General features: G+C 26.3%; 1 protein-coding gene across 1 annotated transcript in view; it reads right to left on the bottom strand.

Moving 5' to 3' along the window:
- The window catches only part of LOC107451361 (citron rho-interacting kinase), a 30,072-nt gene that overhangs the window by 5,185 nt on the left and 4,064 nt on the right, over positions 1-20,823 (bottom strand). The window contains exons 3-13 of the mRNA XM_087158620.1: positions 20,148-20,224; positions 17,834-17,936; positions 17,247-17,349; positions 12,378-12,457; positions 11,264-11,371; positions 10,374-10,516; positions 6,277-6,517; positions 4,399-4,539; positions 4,135-4,243; positions 3,731-3,887; positions 1,359-1,628 (exon numbers count right to left, since the gene is read on the bottom strand). Coding sequence (XP_087014746.1) covers positions 1,359-1,470 — 112 coding nt within the window. The 5' untranslated portion in view covers positions 1,471-1,628; positions 3,731-3,887; positions 4,135-4,243; ... (6 more) ...; positions 17,834-17,936; positions 20,148-20,224. The remainder of the gene's footprint in view (positions 1-1,358; positions 1,629-3,730; positions 3,888-4,134; positions 4,244-4,398; positions 4,540-6,276; positions 6,518-10,373; positions 10,517-11,263; positions 11,372-12,377; positions 12,458-17,246; positions 17,350-17,833; positions 17,937-20,147; positions 20,225-20,823) is intronic.

Here is a 20,823-nt window from a genome sequence, read left to right as displayed (position 1 = left end):
AATTATGAACAGATAAGTGGCACCAAAATAGAAAGAAAAAAATTGACCTAATAAGATAGACTTAAATGTTACTGAATTATATAATTAAATATTTAATAAACAAAGTAAGCTTAATTAAGCTTTTTTACTGAAATGTGAAACTCAGAAATTTGAAATGTGAAAGAGCTTTGTTATTTTTATAGCTATTACTTAATATTTTCAAATATGTAGTGAATGTTCAAAAAAGGATGTTTTAAGACTAACATGCCCAGCATGGCATGCAAAAATTTTAAGATTTTTCAAGCTCTTTGCATATAGCTGTTATTTACCAAAAATTATAACCATGAATATAAGATATAGAACAATTTCAGTCAGGAAAAAAATTAAAACCTTACGTTTTTCATAATGAAATGAAAAGTGTGATGCATGTCTGGAAATAAAGCTCTATGACGTTCTTTTTTGCAAGAAATAGTGGCAAAACATATATATAAGCTTTTCTTATCCATAGCTTTTTCCATTTAAACAATTTGGATTGATTTGCTGATAATGGTTGTGGAACTAGCTGACTGTACCAAATAATCTAATTTGTTTTAATGCTAGGAACGCAAAGCATAATGAAATTCATTGTCCATTTACTGAGATTTATGTTGAAAGTGTGAAGTCAAATTATTGTATGGTCAGAAGGTGCGATAAAAAACATTTGACAAAAAACTAACGAAGCAAGGAGTGGCCTTCAGTTGTCAGTGATGATTTAATAAGTTACATTGATATGAGAGAATGGAGTTAGAGAGAAAAGATATTTTACACCGTCAACTTTTTCTGGTGAATAAGCTGGAATTGCATAAACAGTTTTGCATGAAATTACTTCCAGGTACTTAAATTACCATAAGTTGTGTACTAATTGCGGGCCAAAAGTGCCTACAGATATCCACAAAATTAAAAGACTTAGGGTTTTGATATTTACCTGATAGAGATAAGGGAGAGACATAGTTCAGAAATTTGTCTAACCGACACATTCTTTGAGGAAGATATAAGTACGTTTTTTGCAATGATGAAGCACAACGTAGAAAAAAGTTCAAGATATGACTTTTATATAAGAATAAAGATTGACTGAAAAAAGAAAAAAAAATCTTAAGACATAAGGTCATCAGATTTTTTTTCATAAAAAAAATTATTGGATGAAATAAAGAAATTTTTTTCAGAAGTTTTTGATGGGTCAAGCAAGCTTATGAGCTAGGTTTGAGTCTTATCTCTATCCTTGAAGTGATAAATTTTTTCTTTAACAGCACTAACAGCAAATTAAGTAAACTAAAGCTCAGCAGCAAAGTAACGAGACAAACAAGTCACTCAGAAAGCACAAGAATAAAACAAAAAATTACCTTGACATTTAACAATTGATCTTCCTAAATACATAGAGTCCAAGCAAATGCAACATTTAGAATTTCTCATGCACATAACCTCACAGAAACAATGTGGTATTTTATGCTTCATTCATTGAGGGTGGACAATTCTTTCACTATTTTCATTAGAACCACAGTTAGAGTCAGACTTGGAACTCGGTGAGTAAGTGATCGCAGTGTGCATAGCTCGTGAATTTGGTGTAGCAGGGGCATCAACTTTTGCAGCCATTGATTCTGATAAATTGCTTACTGGAAAAGAATTTGGAAGCAAAACATTTTAACACAAAATTTCACAATGGAGGAAATTATATAATATCTAGAAGAATGTCGTAAACTTAAAATCATGTTTTATGCTAGTCATCACTCATAATTTAATCTGTGTAATCATATAATCTCATTAATACAACTTGCAATATAGGACCTCCATTATGGTCTTCCATCTCACCCATTACAGAATATCCAAAATATTAAAGTGTGCCTTTAAAATGTAAATTTTTATAATGCATTTTAAAAGAAAATGTATAAATTAAAAATGACCTTAAAGCACTTAAAATTTTACAAAAAATCTTAAAATTCTCACTTAAAATTAAGAAATTTTGCACTTAAAATTTAAAATGCACTGAGGAAAAAAAAGATAACTACTTTTTTATGGTTTTTACTTTACTTGGGTGCTCCAAATTAATGATTCAAACATCTTTACATATGTTATAAGCTATGTTTAACATAAAAACAAAATTAAGAAATGTGAGCAATAAACAACTAATGTCTAATAACAGAGAAATATATTAATAACTCAGTAAAGAAGATATACTGATTAATAACTGAGTTAACTAATGCCTAATAACTAAGAAATAAACTAAGTTAATTAATAACCATAGAAAGTTTTTAGCTAAAATTCAATTTTATTGAGAAAGATTTCAGGGTGCTTTCGATTTAATTTTTATAAAAGATTATTACAAAATTTATAATATTTAGAAAAGATATTTTTTTCAGTTAAAACATATTTTTATAAAGACAAATACAATTGAGAGTATTTCTACAGACATATGACAATAATAACAATTAAAAAAAAACATCTCTCACTAAGTTAACTAGATTATTTTTTATAAACAAGCTGATTTTTCAATTTTTACAATATTGGGTTGGATGGTCTATCACATGATTGTATCTTCACAACATAACCCATTGCATCATTGTGGCAATTATAATCATCCTAAAATTTCATCCTAACGAGAGAGAAAACTTATGTTAGGTAACCTCTGTCATGAATTTTACATTCACCATCACTTGCTCAAAACATAAATTATTCTGCAAAAAACTTTATACTGTGATGTAAGTAGCAATTTTGAGCACACTTTGTGCTTCATGGATATGTTTGAACTCCCTATATATAATCTCGTGCATTATTATGCTTGCAATTCATAAGACATATAGATGCTTGCAATGCATAAGACATATAGTTGTTTGCAATTCATAAGACATAAGATTATAGATGCTAACAAATTTACAAAAGATTGTGGCATTTACAAAACAATTTCTAACGGCAAATTCTTTTCCACAAAAACATGTAGTTAAAGAAAGGAAACTTTATTAAAAAAAATTTACAAGTAAAAATACAAAAAAGCAATAAATATTTTAACAACGAAAAAAATTAGGGAACTTCTTACATTTACAAATCTTGTGATAAATAAAGGAATTTTCAGAGCATATTTTTTCACTATAAGCATTTCATGAGTGAAATTATACAAAGAATTTCATTTTTTTAATACATTTCCCATTCTAATAAGAAATGTTTGTCATAGTATCATTTTTAAAATAAAATTTATTACTTTTTAGTCAGCCGGGCACAAGGAAAGTCGAAATTTTTTTTGTAATTTTTTATTTTACTTTCTTTATTCTATTTAATTTCTATTTGTTTAAAAAATTAAATAAAATAAAAAGTTGACAGAGGTCTATTTTTTGGTGACTTTTTACTTGCACCTGGGCAACTGAAAGTATCCAAACTTAAAAATAAAAATTGTGAATTAAAATTAAAACAATGTTATCAATACATAATTAATTTTAAAAATTATTATTTAAATACATTTTAAGTGGTGAAAAATTTACTTGCAGTTAACTTATTTAGTGCAAAATTATTTTTTTTTCTTTCTAAAAGAATTTTGTTAAATATGAAGAAAATAAATTCTTTTAGAAAAATTTCATACTTTTAAAAAAATAGGGAGATATCTAAATTTTTTAAGCAATACCATTAAATATAAGAAGTCCCTTTAAGGAATAATGAGAGTTACAAACTATGTAATAATGGTAAAATAGATACAGATCAAATAAAATATACTCAATTCTTCACATACTCTGTCTCTGCAATAACATTTTTTCTGCTCTAGCTTGACTCAATTGATCTTGCAGCCTTCGACAACGACTTCTTTCAGTTTCTAACATTTTTTCCAAATCTCTGCTTTGTGGAAGTTGCTGAGGTGCATCTTTCTTCCCAAACAATCGAGCAATAGGCTAAAATTAAGTAACTTTTCATCAATATTTTATTTTTTGGTTCTATGGATACTTCATCAATTTGAATACTAGGTGCATTTTTAAAAATGTTTTTTTTTTTAATGCTCCCAGGATACAAATGTCATTTTTTTTTCTATAGATCACATAAACAACTTCTGGTATACTCTTAAGAAATGTAAACTTTTTACTCAATACAGTTCAAATCTTTAAAGTACAACACAGTATTTTTAAAAAAGTCTTGACATACCCTTTTTTTTCTTTTCCATATTCTCAGTTTTCTCTTGGAGAAAATCAATAAGTTTTGCCTGCTGGGAAATAGTTTCTTGCATTTTTATCTTTTCATGATCATATTTAGCCTACATTTAAAAAAAAATGTGAAATTATTCCATAATTATAAAATATTAAATACCAAGTACATACTGAAACAACTGTTAAACACTATAATTATAAAAATAATCATGTGTTGTAATAAAAGAATTTGACTATACAACAAAATTAAAAGAAAACTTACTTTTTCACTTTATTTTTCATTGTAAAGTTCTTTGATTGATTTCTCAGAGTTTTCACACTTTTTCACTGCTTCTTCAAGGGAAAGTGTTAGTTTTAAATTACTAGATTTTAATGAAGATATTTGAGTGATGTGAGCTGCAGCCTGTTTAAAAAAAATAGAGAAAAAAAACCCTTTCGTATAGCATGAAAAAAAACTTACATTAAAAACTTAATTTTTAATACAAGCGTAAACTTAAAATTAATAACTAATTATTGATTTTTAACCCCCCAAAAAGTTAGTTTTTTTTTATATATATTTAATTGAAATACAACTTTAAATTAACTAAGAAATTTAAACAAAATGAATGATAATCCATGTTTTAAAACATACAATATGATGCAAATTTTGTTGTTTTATGGCCTGATTACTTTACTCGGCAGGGGAGGGAAACAAAACAAGTAAACTCAAGTCCAAATGCTCAATTGATTAATGGGAAGTTGCAACTAGAGCAATTTAAAGTAAAAACACACTTCCTTTTCAGTTATTTTCAACAAGTGATGAACATTAAATCCCTGCGTCCGTAGCAGAATCAATTAAACAGACAAAACGTTGCAAAACGTTAGAGTTCTTGCAGAAAAATTTTTCCTTTGGGAAGTAAAACATTTTGGTAATCTTTTCTGGAGAATTTTTTTTTTTATTTAGTTACTTCTATTGATTTCCACATAGTTTTTAAAATCCTATATTTTTAATTTAGTATTATTTATTACAGCAACTGAATCTCGAAATGACAACTCACATTTAGTAACCCTTTTTTGAAGAGTTTGATGCAGATGATTTTGTCTTCGATATTTCTTTTTTCTCGTTAGTTACTGCTATGGACTTCACGATTTTTTTTAATATGATGGTTTGTTTGATGGATATGTTTAATAAAAACAGTTTATATTGAAAAAAAAAGGTTTAAACAAGGTATTTTTTTCCTTTTTCTTAATATTTCTTAGTTTACTTAAAATATATTTAAAATTTTACACATACCAATACCATTTACACATACCGATGTTGACCAGGAGAAGTAATTAAAATTTACAAACATGTCTTTCCTTCGTGAGTTTATGATTATAATAACTATTTACTGATAAAAAATGAATATTAATCCTGAATATAAGCTTATAAAGTATCTGGTTCTCACTTACAAACAAATAAAATAAACTGTTTTTTAAGTTCCATCCTTGAAAATTTGATTTCCGGAAACTTCTGTGATCAATGATTTTTTTAAACATCTGGACCTTCGATCTCCGGAAACTTCCAGATAATTGTTAGCGAAAAATCCAGACGGAGCATAATCAGCCCTGACAGGGCCACTGCTTAAAATTAAAGATAAAACTGAGATGGAGAAGTTAAGAATTATTCAACATTCAAGCAAATGCAGTTTCAACAATTTAAAGCTAGCTTCACTAGCCCTAGTTGCTAGAGAACACTAAAATAGTTTATAGCACATTTGAATGTAAAAAAAAAAAATAATGCAACTAAATGTGTAAAAATAAATATGACTGATTTAATATTTGTTTATTATTGAATGGTACTTAAAAGACATAGTAAAACAAACAAAAGAAATCTTAAAAAATGATTTCTATATATAGAAGTAAGGAAAATCAGTAGAATTTTAAATCTTTAAGTATTTATTTCTTATGAAAAATAGCTGATTTCAGTTTTGCTAGCAGATGAGAATAGCTGATTTCAGTTTTGCAAGTTTTAATCAAAAAAGTGTGATTATAGTGCGACTACTAAATGAAGAGACTACCAAACCCTATGATTTTCTTTAGTTAGAACATAAATAATCATTTTTAGATTACAAGAAAAAGAGGGGGGAAAAGAAGAGAAAATAGTAATTTAAAAACTTACTTCCTCCTTAATTATGCATAGTTGCCCTTCCAAGTCTAAAATCTTTTTTGAAAATCTAGCTGTATCGTTACTACGAGAGGAGATATCACTTTGCAAATCAATAGTCTTCTTTTGTAAGTCATCAGCAGATTTTTTATAATGATTTAACTGATCTTGAAGCATCTGCAACTCAGTTTCATGAAGTGAGGCTTGGTTTTCTATCTCAACAGAAAGTTCTTGAACACATTTCATCAATCCTTCCCTAAAATTAGAATATATATAGTAAACAATATACAGCAGATCCTTGTAAAGATAAACAAGCTGGTTGATTAATAAAAATTTGTAATTTTATTTTAAAAAATTTATATATGATAAGTAAAAAGTATATAGTAGTAATAAAACTATAAAGTTAAAGTGAACTCAACTGCAACTTTAAATAAGGACCTTTCAATTTTAAATGAGGTGTCTTTCAGAGAAATGTCTTGAGAAATCTTTTCAGGAGTATACAGAAAAAACAAGAATAAACATGCTCCAATAAAAAGAATATCCAATTTAAAGTTATATTCCACGTATAAGGAGCTTTATATCATTAAATGACAGATAATAAAAGGAAAAGGTCACATCCCCAGGAAGGGTCAAGATCACATAACTCAAAAATTCTTTAATGCTAAATCATCAGACACATGATTTCTTCAATTTAAACTAAATTTAGGATAGTTATATGGCGTCCTCCCTAATTTTTTTTATTAAATTTACACAGATTTTATCAACAAAAAAAAAATTTATGCTGTTCACAGTCACAGTTATATAGATCTTTGTTAAATAATGATCATAGCATGTGACTTTTTCTGTTAAACGAGAATAAATAAAAAAAAGATAGTATGACAACTATTATCTTATCATACACAAAGAAACATTTACCATTTTTTTTATATTTTCACTGACAGAGATAGCCTAGGCCTGAAAGGTTGCAGGGCTTATGTATTTTGTCATAGATTTTAAACTCATTAATTCGTTTTTGTTCTCTATTAAATAATTTATTCAGTTAATAGAATAATTTCCTAGTACTTGGACAAGTAAAAAAGAATACAATTAACAATTAATCTCAATAAATAAAATTAAAACAGATCTAGAGCTACATTGATGAAGCTATTGCTGCTGATCCCCGATTCATCTTCAGCGATGACAAAAAGACAATACCAGCTAATATGTGTAATAGAATTTCTGGCGATTTAAAAAGAAGATTTTATGGTACTAATCACCACACCTATGCATCATGCATTTTCATCACACAAATGCGTGCGACCACTAATACAATATCAAAAACAAGGCAATCACATCAGACACCCATCCTTTAAGACCAAGGAACACAGGTAAAAGCAGTGGAAGTCTAAAACTTCACCTTTCACATCAATCTTTTGTTCTTATTTTTGGCCACAGCTCTAAAATACACTAACGCTGTGATGGCGGCTGTTCTGAGTGACAGGCAGTACCTATTTTCCTAACTAATAGCAACTCTCAGCCTGTATGTTGTTGAGTTGGTGGTTTGTATTTATCTGTATATGCTTGTAGCAATATACACAAACATACGTAGCTATTTATTAAAAGATTATATTTTACTGTAAATTATATTTCAAGAAATGACTTAATGTTTTTTGCATAATTTCTATGTAAAGCAATAAAGTGATAAACTAAACAAAAACTATAATAATTTCAAAAAAAGTCGCATTCAATTTCAAAATATGCGCTTATCAACTTATGCGGCCTCCTTTACCTATGCCTAATTTAAATGTGGCCTCTCACAGTAAAAATGTTCCCTTTCTTTGCACTATGCTATTGTAAATAAATAAAATAAAACCTTGATTGAACGACTTTTTTAAATGACTGACAACTGAAGTTGGATAAAAGTGGAAGAAAAAGTATGACATTCATCGCAGAAAAAAAAATGATTTTAAAAATTAAATATTATTAACATTTTGTTCCAAGTCAAAGCAATGTTTGCACAGCACAGCATGAAAATCATGAATGAAAAGCCAAAATTTTCATATGCTATATAATATTTGCTTATAAAATAAATAAAAAATTATAAACATTCATTTTTTTAAATAAAAAAAGTTACAAAATTTTAAAACAATCATTAAAATTTTGGTACCATTTATCTTGGTATTCGTACCTGTGTCACATTATTGGGAAGTACTTGTTTTTTGTTGAAAACACCAACTGATAACTCTTCGGAAAAAGTCGAACTTTGATTAAGTTTTTTTATTGCTTCTCTGCTATGATTTCATCATTTTTAATAAAGGTTAAGAGAAATATTAAGTTTCATTTAACTTAGTATCCACACTATTTGTTTTTCAAATTAATCTGCTACATTAATCACTTTCTGCTTCTACAAAAAGTTTGTTATTTTGAATTTCCAATGTCAGAACATTAAGCTTTATTCAAATTAAATATCTACCCTTTTGTTCATTTAAACTAAATTTTCCCTTTCTTCGAATCAGACAGAAAAGTAATTGTTTCTTGCAGAAAACATCGCCTATTAGCACTTTGAATAATACCTTCAATTATGATTACCTGCCCGATAAATTAAAAAAAAATAATTAATTAACTAAAAAGGTCCATCTCCACCATTTTTTTAAAAATCCATATGGTTTTTCGCTCGTTTTTAGGCACTTCTACATAGTTTTTCAGATTTCAATATTTTTAATACAGTATTACTAAAACACACAAATTTTGAATAGGAGTCATTTTTTAAGCGTTTAGTTTTAAACAATTCCACTGTTTCCGATTTTACAACACTTACGATCATTTTTTCAACCATTTCAACAAATTTTCTTTTTTCATCAAATTCCAATATTTTTAATTGACTTTATTATGACAAAAAAGTTTTTTAATTTGAATTAGCACTTTTGACGCACTTCATTAGAGACAATTTCCTCCTAAATCTGTCTTATTTTCTTATTGAATTCCATTATGTTTACCGTGTTACGACAATATGCAAATTTGAGTTATTAATTTTTTACATGCTTGATTCTTAACAGTTCTATAGTAAATTCCTGTCGTTTCTCATATTTTTTTATTTTTAAATTCCCAATGTCTTCAATACAATCTTATTAAAAAAAAGGATTTCAAATTTGATTCAACACATCTTAAATGCACTTCTTGCACAAAGATTTCATTGTAAATACGAATATTTTTTTTATCGTTTTCGACCATTTCAACATAATTTTTTAAATTTTGAGGTTACTACAACGCAAAATTTTTTTAATTTGAGTTATTTCTTATTGATATGCTTGATTCATCTCGACTACATCACAATAATCTAAGTTGCTTGTTGATAATTTTTTCAGTAGGTTATATAATGTTTTTTTAGCCATTACCATGTGTTTGTTGAAACACATGGTAATGGCTAAAAAAAAAAATATTTTAATATAAGCAAATTTCAAATTTGAGTTATCCCTTTTTGACGAGCACAGTTTTCAACAACTCTATTGTACATTCACACTAATTCTGTAGTTATGATTGTTCCACATAGCTTTTTTAATGCTGATGCTTTTAATACAATGACAAGTGACTATTATGACACGTGAATTTGGTTCATTTTAAATGCACGTAATTGTTATAAACCGAATGTTCATTCGGTTTATAACAATTACGTCATAAATCCACATTGATTTCTGAACATGCTTTTTATTAGATTTTTATTGTTGTTTAACCATTTCCATATAATTTTTTAACTCAAATATTATTAGTTATTAGTTAATAATAATAAGTTATTAGATAATAATAACACGCAAATTTTAAAAATTCATATCATTTTTGAAGGACCTCAAGGATCCTATTTTAATTTTTTTTTTTCTTTTTGGGTGGTTGTACTTTATCTCTCTTTAATAAATTTCAACTAAAGGTTCTTCTTTCACCCTTTTTACTCTTTAGAAGAGCATAGGACCTCACTTATGCTTCTTTACCTCTCTAATTTTTCTTTGAACAACCACTGATTTGATATAAGTCAACCGACTAAAATTCAGTGTATATTGAGCACAAGGTAATGAATAAATATGCTTTGCACATTGAAAGAATCTTTTGAATTTAAATTCTTGTTACAAAGAAAAACTTACCTCTAGATTGCAGCTGATCTAAGCGAAATGAGATATTGTATAAAATTAGAGTGTAATCCTCATCTAATTTGGCATCTCATCTTACCCGCCAAAAATTACCATCTAGAGTGGTAACCATAAGCTCATCTCGAGTACTCACAAGACTGAAAGAATACAAGACAAATTTTCTTTCAAAAGCCACAAAAAAAGCAATTGGTTAAAAAAAAAATTGTTTTTAAATTATACAGCTAGATAATTTTTCTATTTTAAATTCAATCAATATGAAATATTTTTGTGTTGGAAAGCTATTACATGAAATTTGTTTTCAATTATTAAATTACATAACGTGAAAAAATATTTAGATTAGGGGAGTACAACCTTCATTGAAAGGCCACAGTAAAACACCATTTGGTTTATAGTATCAGTTTATAGGTTAATAAAAAAAATTTATTTTCTTTTTAGAAAAATAGTTCTATTCCTTTAAGTCTAAATGAATTTCTGCATCTTTGATTTTTAAATAAATTCTCGAACTGCAAGTGCTATGGCTACAGAACATTTTTAAATCAAAAAAAGAAAGCTATAATTTTTTTATCTCCTTTATAAAAAAACTTATCAGTTAGAAAAAACAATTAGCCTTTTTTCTTATACAAGTTATTTAGCTTTTAAACTAGTATATAGAGAATCATCTTTCAATTGCAAAATGGCAAGGCTTTCAATTAGGCCTTGAAGACCAAAACAAAGTACTTGTTTTGTGTTAAAAGTAAAAAGTATAGGAAGAAACTGAAAATTTCTGTCAATAGTACAATTAAAATGCCTTACTGAGACTATTCTAAGTAACTAATGAGGATTATCTCGATTCACTGTCGACAAATGCACAAAAGCATAAAATGATATTTCCAAAAAATATTAACCTGCATATTAATGAGTCAAGGCATAAATTGTTCACAAGTTCTAGTGAAAGAGGTGGCACTTTTTCTTTCAAAAACAGCTCATCGCTTTCTCTACGTAATCCAGAGACCCTATAAAAAATAACATGAAAAATGTTTACTTAAATGCAAAATATAACAATACTACAGTTTTTACCAAAATAAAAACATTGAAGTTTATTTGAAAAAATACATAATAAACAAAGAATAAAATTAAATGGATTTATTCAACAGTATTTAAAATTAACTAATTGATAACCAAACATATACAACCATACAAAAATACTTAAAATTGTTACTATTAAGAGAGAAACTTCTACAAAATAAAAACATCATTTCCTTACTATTTTATTTCCTTATTATTTTATTTCCTTATTATTTTATTTCCTTATTATTTTATTTCCTTACCATTTTACTTCCTTACTATTTTTTTCCTTATTATTTTATTTCTTTAAATTTTAATATTCTTGCATTTTAGAATAAAAATTTAGAATACTGACATCTTTTAACCATGCCGAATTTGAGGTATACTGTAATTTTTAAATTACTATGATTTTTACTGTAATTTATTTTGCTATATAAGATTTGGTAGATTAATTTTAGTTTTTTAAGAAATCATATCAGAAGTCTTGATTTATAAATCAAAGTAAATTTATAAGGGAACAAGTGACATTTCTAAATTGATTTAAAAATCATTAATTTAATAATTTCAAATCATTTTGTTAAAAAAATTGGAAATGCTCATATTACTCAATTAAAATGTTTGTTCTATGTGAGGTACAACATTTGAGAAACTTTTTACCTGTAGACTCTAAACTAACTTAGTTTGATTTACAACCAGTTTGCTTTTCTGTGTTAAAAACTGTTTTCCTTGAATATAATTCAATAAAACTGAACTTGGCAAGAAATTTTTTACGAATTACATAGTGCAAATTTGCCCAAGTAACCAATGAGTAAAAATGAAATTATGTTGTACTTTTTCAATAAATTTTCACTTATTTTAATTATTGTTTTGCAAATATCTAACTAAATAAATATTAATAATTGATAACAAAATATTGTACAAAAGCATTAAAGTAAAATAAAAGAAATATATTACTTGCTATCCAACTGCTCATATAGAAATTTCAAAGAATCATCAATATCAACTCGATAAAACATCAGATAGTTGAGGCTAGTCTGAAAAAGAATAAGCAGTTAGCAATATTAAACATTAACTACTAAAAAAACAACAGAGATGTTTTTTATAACCAACATAAGGTGACACACAAGTGTGTTGCAAAGAAATTTGAGCTGTGTTATAAAAATTATTGAAATTTCATATTATAATTCACCAGTTTACTATGATTTTCGTAAAACTTTATGAAATAAACTTTCTGATAACATCTAAAATGTTTAAGAATTTATTACATAAAAATGTTACCGTTGTAAAACTGGTAGAGTTCTCTCTAGGAATAAAAATAGCAGGATGCTTCCTCATAGAAAAGGGCATTTTGAGTTTGCAAAGAGTACTAAATTATCATAAAGAATTATCAAAATGAGACGGGGAAAAAAACTTTATCAAATCTACAATATATAATATATATAAATTAATAATATAATATATATAATTAATATAATATATATAATCAATAATATAATACATATAATTAATAATATAATATATATAAATTAATAATAGCTGCACATAAATTTTTTTCAAAAGAAGTGAACTAAAATTATTTATTGATAGACATGAAAGCTATAATTTAAAATCTATAAATGAGATCTATAATTTAAACAGAAAATTATGAGAAAACTAAAATTTAAACGTGAATTTTAAGAAAAAGTGTACTTATTTTTAAAAAAAATAACTTTAATATTTAAAATCATCCCCCGAAAAAAAAAAACTTAATTTAAAAATTTAACTAGTTGAGAACAATCCTAACAAAATAAATATTTGTATAAACACAAATAATTTTACCATTGTGTAATTATTATTTAAACAGTGAATTTTTTTTTGAAATGTTTTTCGAAGGCCGGACAAGCCGCCGTTTGAAAAACACTTAGGAAGAACTCTGAAACTCGTACAGTTAATACTGGTAATCTTTAAAAAATGAGACAGAGGTATTTAGATATTTATTAATTATTCATGAATCAACTATTATCAACTGTTCATGAAAATTATTTCAATGCAATAATAATCATCAGTTAATTTGTTTTTAATTGCCGATTTCTTTGAATTAAGTGAATAGTATAGTTAAATATGGATAAAAGAATTAACAATTTCAATGAAAATACTTAATTTTGCTATCCTTTTAATATTCTATCTGATTTATTACATTATAATGACATATTTTTTAAAATGCTAACTTAAAATTTGCATTGTGAAAAAATTTACTTTAAGCTTGAATTAACTTAAATTTAAACTAATAAACCAATTAATTTAACTAATTTAACTTAAATTTAATTAACTTAAATTTAGTTTGCATTAACTTAAATTTACTTAAAGGTGGATACACTAAATCAGAAGGAAACTCCAAGATAAAACTAGAAATAAGTATCTAAGCTTTATAAGCTGCTGATAGCATTTTTAGAAGAAATGAATGACTTGGAAGACAGGGAGGCCACTCAAATAAGATTTCAAATTTCCCTGATATTTTCAGGTAAAAATTTTAAAATTTCCAGGTCCGTGTTTTTTTGCTTATAAAGTGTAGGACATGTACAAGAAAAATGTCATTATAAAATATTTTATTCAAAAAGTCATTTTTTTAACATATCTTGAAAAAAAAAAACTTTTTTTTGACAAGATTTTGTTTTTTAATGTTTTGGTACAACATTAATTTTTAAAAAATTAAGACACGTGGAGAAAATAATATGCTTAGCTTGTAGGATATATTGCTTTTATTGAATAAAATTATTTTAATGTTTTACTTTAAGTAGTATTTGCTCAAAGTGTACCTACAAAATGGCAAAAACAGAATGACCAATAAAACCTTGTTTAAGTATTGTTTAATATATTTTCATTAAGTAAAGGAAAACCGTTTCAGGTGATTATATATTAATAAATTTTTATAATTACTGTGGCTCCCAAAAGTGTTCATCTTTTATAACTTTTATTGAAATAGGAAATAAGAATTCATTTATTAAAATGAATACTTAACAAAGGGTATTTGATAATAAAAAATGTAATCCATTATTAGCAAAACTGCATGGAATATTTTAAAAACAAAGCAAAAGTTAATTTTTAAGATATCAATAATCAAATAGTAACAAACATTTTACCCGACGAAAACCATCGGACAGTTAAATGTTTTCGGATTTCAAAATTAAAATTATCTTCAATTGCTTTAATCTTTTTAATTAATTATTATTCATTTAATTTTTTATTTATTTTTTTGCAATTTAGTATCAAACTTATGATAGCAAAATTATATTTTAATTCTTGCTTACTAACTTCGTAATATTTTATTATTTAAAAACGGCTCGTGGTCCTAATAAAACAATAGACCAAATTTGATTATTTGTCATCATAAGAGGTATGCACTGTGCAATATATGATAAAATGCATGAAAGGAGGACTTCATATCAGAGATTAAAATTATAAAATTTGGGGAAAAATTCATAAATTCGCAATAGAGTGATGCAAAAATTTCTGTAAAATATTCCGAACAAATTTCTCCCGACAAAAAAAAACTAGTTTATATTTACAAACTTATAAAAGCTATAGTAGATGCGAAAGGAAACTACTAAATGCTAATTTAATAAAAAATTAGAATATTTACTAAAACAGATTTTTTTTTTTTTTTTGAAAGTGTACAATGGCTTTTGTGGGATAAAGTTTTTGTCACTTTTTGATGATTGATTTCTTCAAAATAAACTTTTCCTTTGTTTTTAAAATATTCCATACAGTTTTGTTAAGATTAGAATACATTTTTTAATATTAAATATCCATTCTGAAATATTCAATTTAATTAATGGATAGTCTTATTTCATTGAAAGTCATAAATGTACGAACACTTTTGCTTGTGAGTCACTGTAATTACATTTCAATATAAAGTTGTACTGTATACTACATTATACTGTATTTTATCTTACCAGTATTTTAATAAAATTCACTGATAACATTTTCTTTAAACCAATATCTCAAGACAAATTTTTAAATAATGTTGTTCTGAATTAGCATTTTTATTTCCAGAGATTCAAAATACAAAAATAAATGTCACAAATGTAAAATTGTCTAATTTTTTGTTCTATATTCCTCTATGGAAGAAAAAAAATAGATAAAATTCCTTAAATTTTATACTTTTTTGATTCTTTTTCTTATTTGAAATTAAAACATTTACAGAGTTCCAATCTAAACACAGTTTTTTTAGTTTAGTATAGTTAATTGTTTTTGTTTTAACAACAAGAATCTTGTACAGCACAGAACTAAAACAAATAAGTTTCGTTTTTCTTCTTCCGACTAAACACATATGAATAATAAAAATTATATTTTATGTTTATACATCATTTTTTATGATTCCTATACATTCCTTAGTCTTTGTCAGCTTTTGACTGATAACTATACAATTCAAATTTTGAATTAAAAATCAAATATTTATCAACAAGCAGTAAAATTAAATATTAATATATAGTTAGTTCTAAAAAAATCTTTCTTTTTTAAATTAAAATATGTCATAAAGGTCAAAATGAAATAGAAAAAATTAGCATTAATGTAACAATTTGTAGACAAACATTGATGTTAACTGTAAAAAACTGATTTGTTGGTTTGGTGAAAAAAAAGAATTTACAGATTTCTTTGAATGGGAGTACAAAAGCTTTCAGAGAAAGAGTGCAATATAAAATTTATTATTAATTACACCCAACTAATTTTTGGATATTTTTATAAAGTTAAAAATGCAAAAACATTTTGACTCATTTTGTCAAAATGGAAAAAAATTACCACTAAAGCATCGAAACAAACTTGAGCCATAAATGGCTCAAGTTTGCTCACGGACAGAATTTAAAAATAGAAGCAAATATCCTAACCCCTTCTTCCACGTCCACCACAATCTTTGCGTTTCCTAAATTGCGCAGTTGCATAGTCTCCATAGAGATCGAAGATTTCTACATTTGTTTAGCAACTATGGGAGAATTTTATGTGGCATTCTAGTTTAACAGGGTTATAATAGAGCAAATTTTGATACAAGCAAAGTATAGCTAAGTTGATAACATTTTAACTGTTTGGAGACACATTTCCATCTAAAAAATGTGGGTATAATGGATGAAATAATTTAAATTAAGAAAATTAGTAAATAATGTAAATTAGTGAAATTGAAAAAATATCTGAGAAAAAAATTTCCAGCTTTTCTTTAAAATTCCCTGATTTTTCCAGGCTTTTATCCAAATTTCCCTGATTTTTCCAGGTTTTTTCCAACATAAAAAAATTCCCTGATAATTCCAGGTTTTCGAGGTGGGTGGCCACCCTGATAATCCTAGAAATAGCCTATTTTTCGTACCAAATTATATCAGATAAATTTAGTAATTGTAATTCTAGATTTGGAAAAAGAAAAAATGGAAACAAAAGATTAAATTTCTTGAGCTCTAATGACTTTCAACAGCAAGGTCAAATAGTGGAGTACAGAAATATGTGAATACCTGGGCCAAATGCTTCTAGTACATGCTTTTAAATAAAGGATTACAATAATTTGGAGGAGGCAAAAAAAAAACTTATTTATTCATTGTTTGAATTCTTATTTTAAATTAAATTTTATGTATGGAAGCAGAATCTTTCATTTGTAGAAATTTATTACTTCAAACCAAAATTTCTCCAATTTTCTTAAATATAAAAGTATTTAAATTTAAAGAGTGAAAACTTAATTTTAAAATTTGAAAGATTTTTTTATGACATATTTAGTTTAAAAAAGTATTTACTTAACTAAAAATTTAATTTCCTGGGAAATGTATATTAGTAATTTGGAAACAGATATAAGATTGGTATACTTACCAATCTTAAAGTCAACTAGATGCCTCCTTTGTCTGAGACAAGTACCCCTTCTCTGCATGCTAATGAGGTTATAATTAGTCAGCATCTTTAAAGTAGTGGTCCCCTAAAGAATGAATATTCTTTTTAAAAATGCAACAATTAGATCTAGAAATAAAGTTTTAAAAATATGATTTTTTAGAAAATTTATTGTTTATAAAAAAAATTTCTTCCAAATTTGTAATTTAAAATGTCTGTTTAAGAATGTCATTAAAATTTTTATAAATTATAGTTTAAAATGTTTCAAATACTAGGAGGCTTCGCCCCCTGCTCGCTCACCAACCCCTGGAACTGCTTTCACAGTTCATTTCGGATTAATGACCGTTAGACAATGCCAACCTTCATCTATCAAAAGTTATCATAAGATTAAATTAAGTTGGCATGTCTTATATTGGCAGTCGAGTGTATAAAAACTGCTAACAGTAATTTATCTTCAGTAACTTGAGTTTAAAAACACATTAATCAAAAAAATATGAGTATGCAAATGGAAATAAAACATTCAAAACATTGTAAATATAGTTAATCATAAATAAATTGCAACAAATTTTTACCTGAGATGACTGTAACTGGTAGAGTAAAAAGCAAATGTTTAAAATCATCAGATGATGGTTTTAGTGTTTTATCATCCAAATCGTAAACTAAGACTTTATTTTCCTGAAAATGAACAACCACATTAGAAAAATACATGAATAAAGTCATATTATTCAGCCATCAGGAGGTGACATGTGTGACATATGCAGGCTTCGGATTGGGCCAAGGAAAATCAGTCAGATTTGGGGAAAACATTTTTCAAAATATTAAAACACAATCATTTACTTTCTTTGAAAGAGTACACATATACCAGCCCACTTATAAAAAAGGCAAAGGGCAAACTAAAGAAAGTATCATTTGCTTATAAAAGCAAATTTTATTATCAAAAAAAAATATTTTTTTCTTATTTTTTTATGAAGTTTTAAGACTATCCAGCATAATTTTATCAATACTAGTTTCAAATCAATGCATGGAAAATTTTTATAGTTCTGTTGCTTTAAGAACCAGTAGAATTTATATTCCTGCATAAAAATATGTAATTAGCGTTTTTAATTGAGTTCAAGATTTCCTGAATCAAATAATCCTAAATTAAGGTGTCAACAAACTCGAATTGAAAAGACGGTGAATATATCATTTTCAATACTGTACACAAGTGATTTTAGTGGATGATCCCTCAAATGATTATTTAAAATTCTATGATACTGCATTCATGATTGAAATCTATAAAATCACATGAGACTATTCAATTGTGAAATTATAAGTTCACCCTAAAGATCTGTTACTGCATTAGCGTAAAATAATAACCATGCATATGATCCCTGAATTCATCGGCATAAAAATTTGATAATTTAAAATTTTTAATTTAGTTTCTTCTTCATAACAAATGATTGAATTCCCAAATCGGTTTAAGCAATAAATCATATGGGTAAGGTTATATTTTTGAATATAATTAAAAAAGTTGTTTGATATATTTTACTGCTGGTGAATTTTACAAATTTCATTCATAGTTGAGAATGTTTTCAAATAGGCTTGCTGCTATGTATGGCATTACTTTAAAACAAATGGAAACAATTTTTCTGATGGGTATTAAAAAAAAGAAGGCATTGATGAATAAAAAGTATAATGGACCAAGCCAGGAGAGTGGGAGAAAATAAAGCTAAGATTCAGCTAAAACCTCAATGGGCAGAAATGCTACAATCAACTATTACTATTAAAAAGGGATTACAAACAGAAAAAAATAAAAGCATACTACTGGATTTTTATTTGACACTAAAATATGAAAAATGTTATAAACATTTAACATCACGGTACACAAAGCAATGAAAAATCACAAAATTTTATGCTAAAATAAACCGAACACATATTAGAACAAGTCATTATTTTAATTGATGTTGTACTTTCTTTTTTAAGCACTTTATTTAAAAGCCAAAAGGTCACAATACATAAGCTTTTTACTCAAAAATATTTAAAAAATCAAAAGCTGAAAATTTGCAAGACAATTTTATATATTTTACAAATTTTAGTATTGTTTGCAGCAGAAATGGAATAAAATTTCACGAAAACCATGTGTAAAAAAACACTTGGCAATAAGAAAATTTGAAATTTTCAAAGCAGATATTATAATTGCATATTCTATATAAACGAATTTCAATAGTATCTAAATATCTTTTGCTTAGAATTTATTCCTGGTAAGTTTATCTTTATTATCCAGAAATAAAATTTGTTTCACATATTAAAAAAAGCAAAACTTTTCCAACCTGACCAACCTGCCTATTTTGTTTATTCACTAAAGTCAGATTTATCTTTGAGTCTATTCTTAATTCTTCATTAATTGTCGAAAGAAAACTTCTTAAAAGTTTTCAATGCTGTTATGTTTTATATTAGAATTTCCATTAATAGGTATAATTGTCCTAAAAGCCAACCTTGAATGGATTCCAAGAGAAAAATTCAAAGGGATTTTGTAAAATATAGGTTTATAAAGATAATAAGAGATTTAAAAATGTTGAAATGAAAGTCATATTAAATTTTCAAAATTGCATAGATGTTTTTGTGTACTGATACTTCAAGATTTTATGATTCAGATATTTATTAATAGTATACATATTTCAGACATCAAACAAAATATACATGTGCTTGTTTTTTTTAAAAAAAAAAAAACAGTTTAATAATAAATGTACTTATCTACAAATATTGGTGTTTGGACAAATGACAGTCTTAAGTCCCTTACTCGGAGATAAATTCTTAAAATGCACAAAAACGAAGGAAAATGTAATGCAAGAAAATGAATGACTCCATTATATTATACACAGCAATAATTAGATTTAAAAAAATTACCTTTTACCACATAAGCTTTCACATCTATGTACAATTTTTCTTAAAACAGTTTCGTCAGTTCCAATACACAAAGAATTCTAAAATAAATATAAAATTTTAATATCACATGAAAAGTTAAAATTGCAATCATTTAACAATATGATATTTTTACTTAATTGCTCACAGTGTCTAATATGCTTCAAAACTTTAATAGTATCAATACTGCCTTCAGGAAATACTTTTATTATTCCAATTGAAGTGAGATTGTGAGAAGTTGACCAACGCAATAACAAGAAGGTATCTTTAAAAAATTATATTTAAACTATTAAAATGTAGTTGTTGTCAAAATCAATATAAGTGAAAACTATTGAAACAAGAATCAACAACGAATTTACATATATTTTGTTTTAAAACCGCCGTTAAACGACCGACCCAATTTTGAGCTTACGGCTACCAATGCTCAACGCCATAGTCTTGTAATTTTGAACCCAATCCAGAAGACAAGGAAACTTCAAGATCAAGTAATGGGAGAAATTTTGGGAGAATTTACCTCATTGGAAGGCAAACGCTCTATCCCCTGACCAACCACGATTCTTACAAATATTTATACCACATTAAACATAAAAATGAAATCTTCCACAAAATGCCGTACAGTTAGCAATTATGCATTACATATGAGGAAAATCAGAAATTGTAA

The sequence above is a fragment of the Parasteatoda tepidariorum genome, chromosome 3 (assembly GCF_982258835.1).
Source record: "Parasteatoda tepidariorum strain Cologne lab strain chromosome 3, Ptep-v5.0, whole genome shotgun sequence".
Lineage (NCBI taxonomy): Eukaryota > Metazoa > Arthropoda > Arachnida > Araneae > Theridiidae > Parasteatoda > Parasteatoda tepidariorum.
Note: the sequence above shows the minus strand (reverse complement) of the source record. Positions and strands in the feature narration are given on the sequence as shown.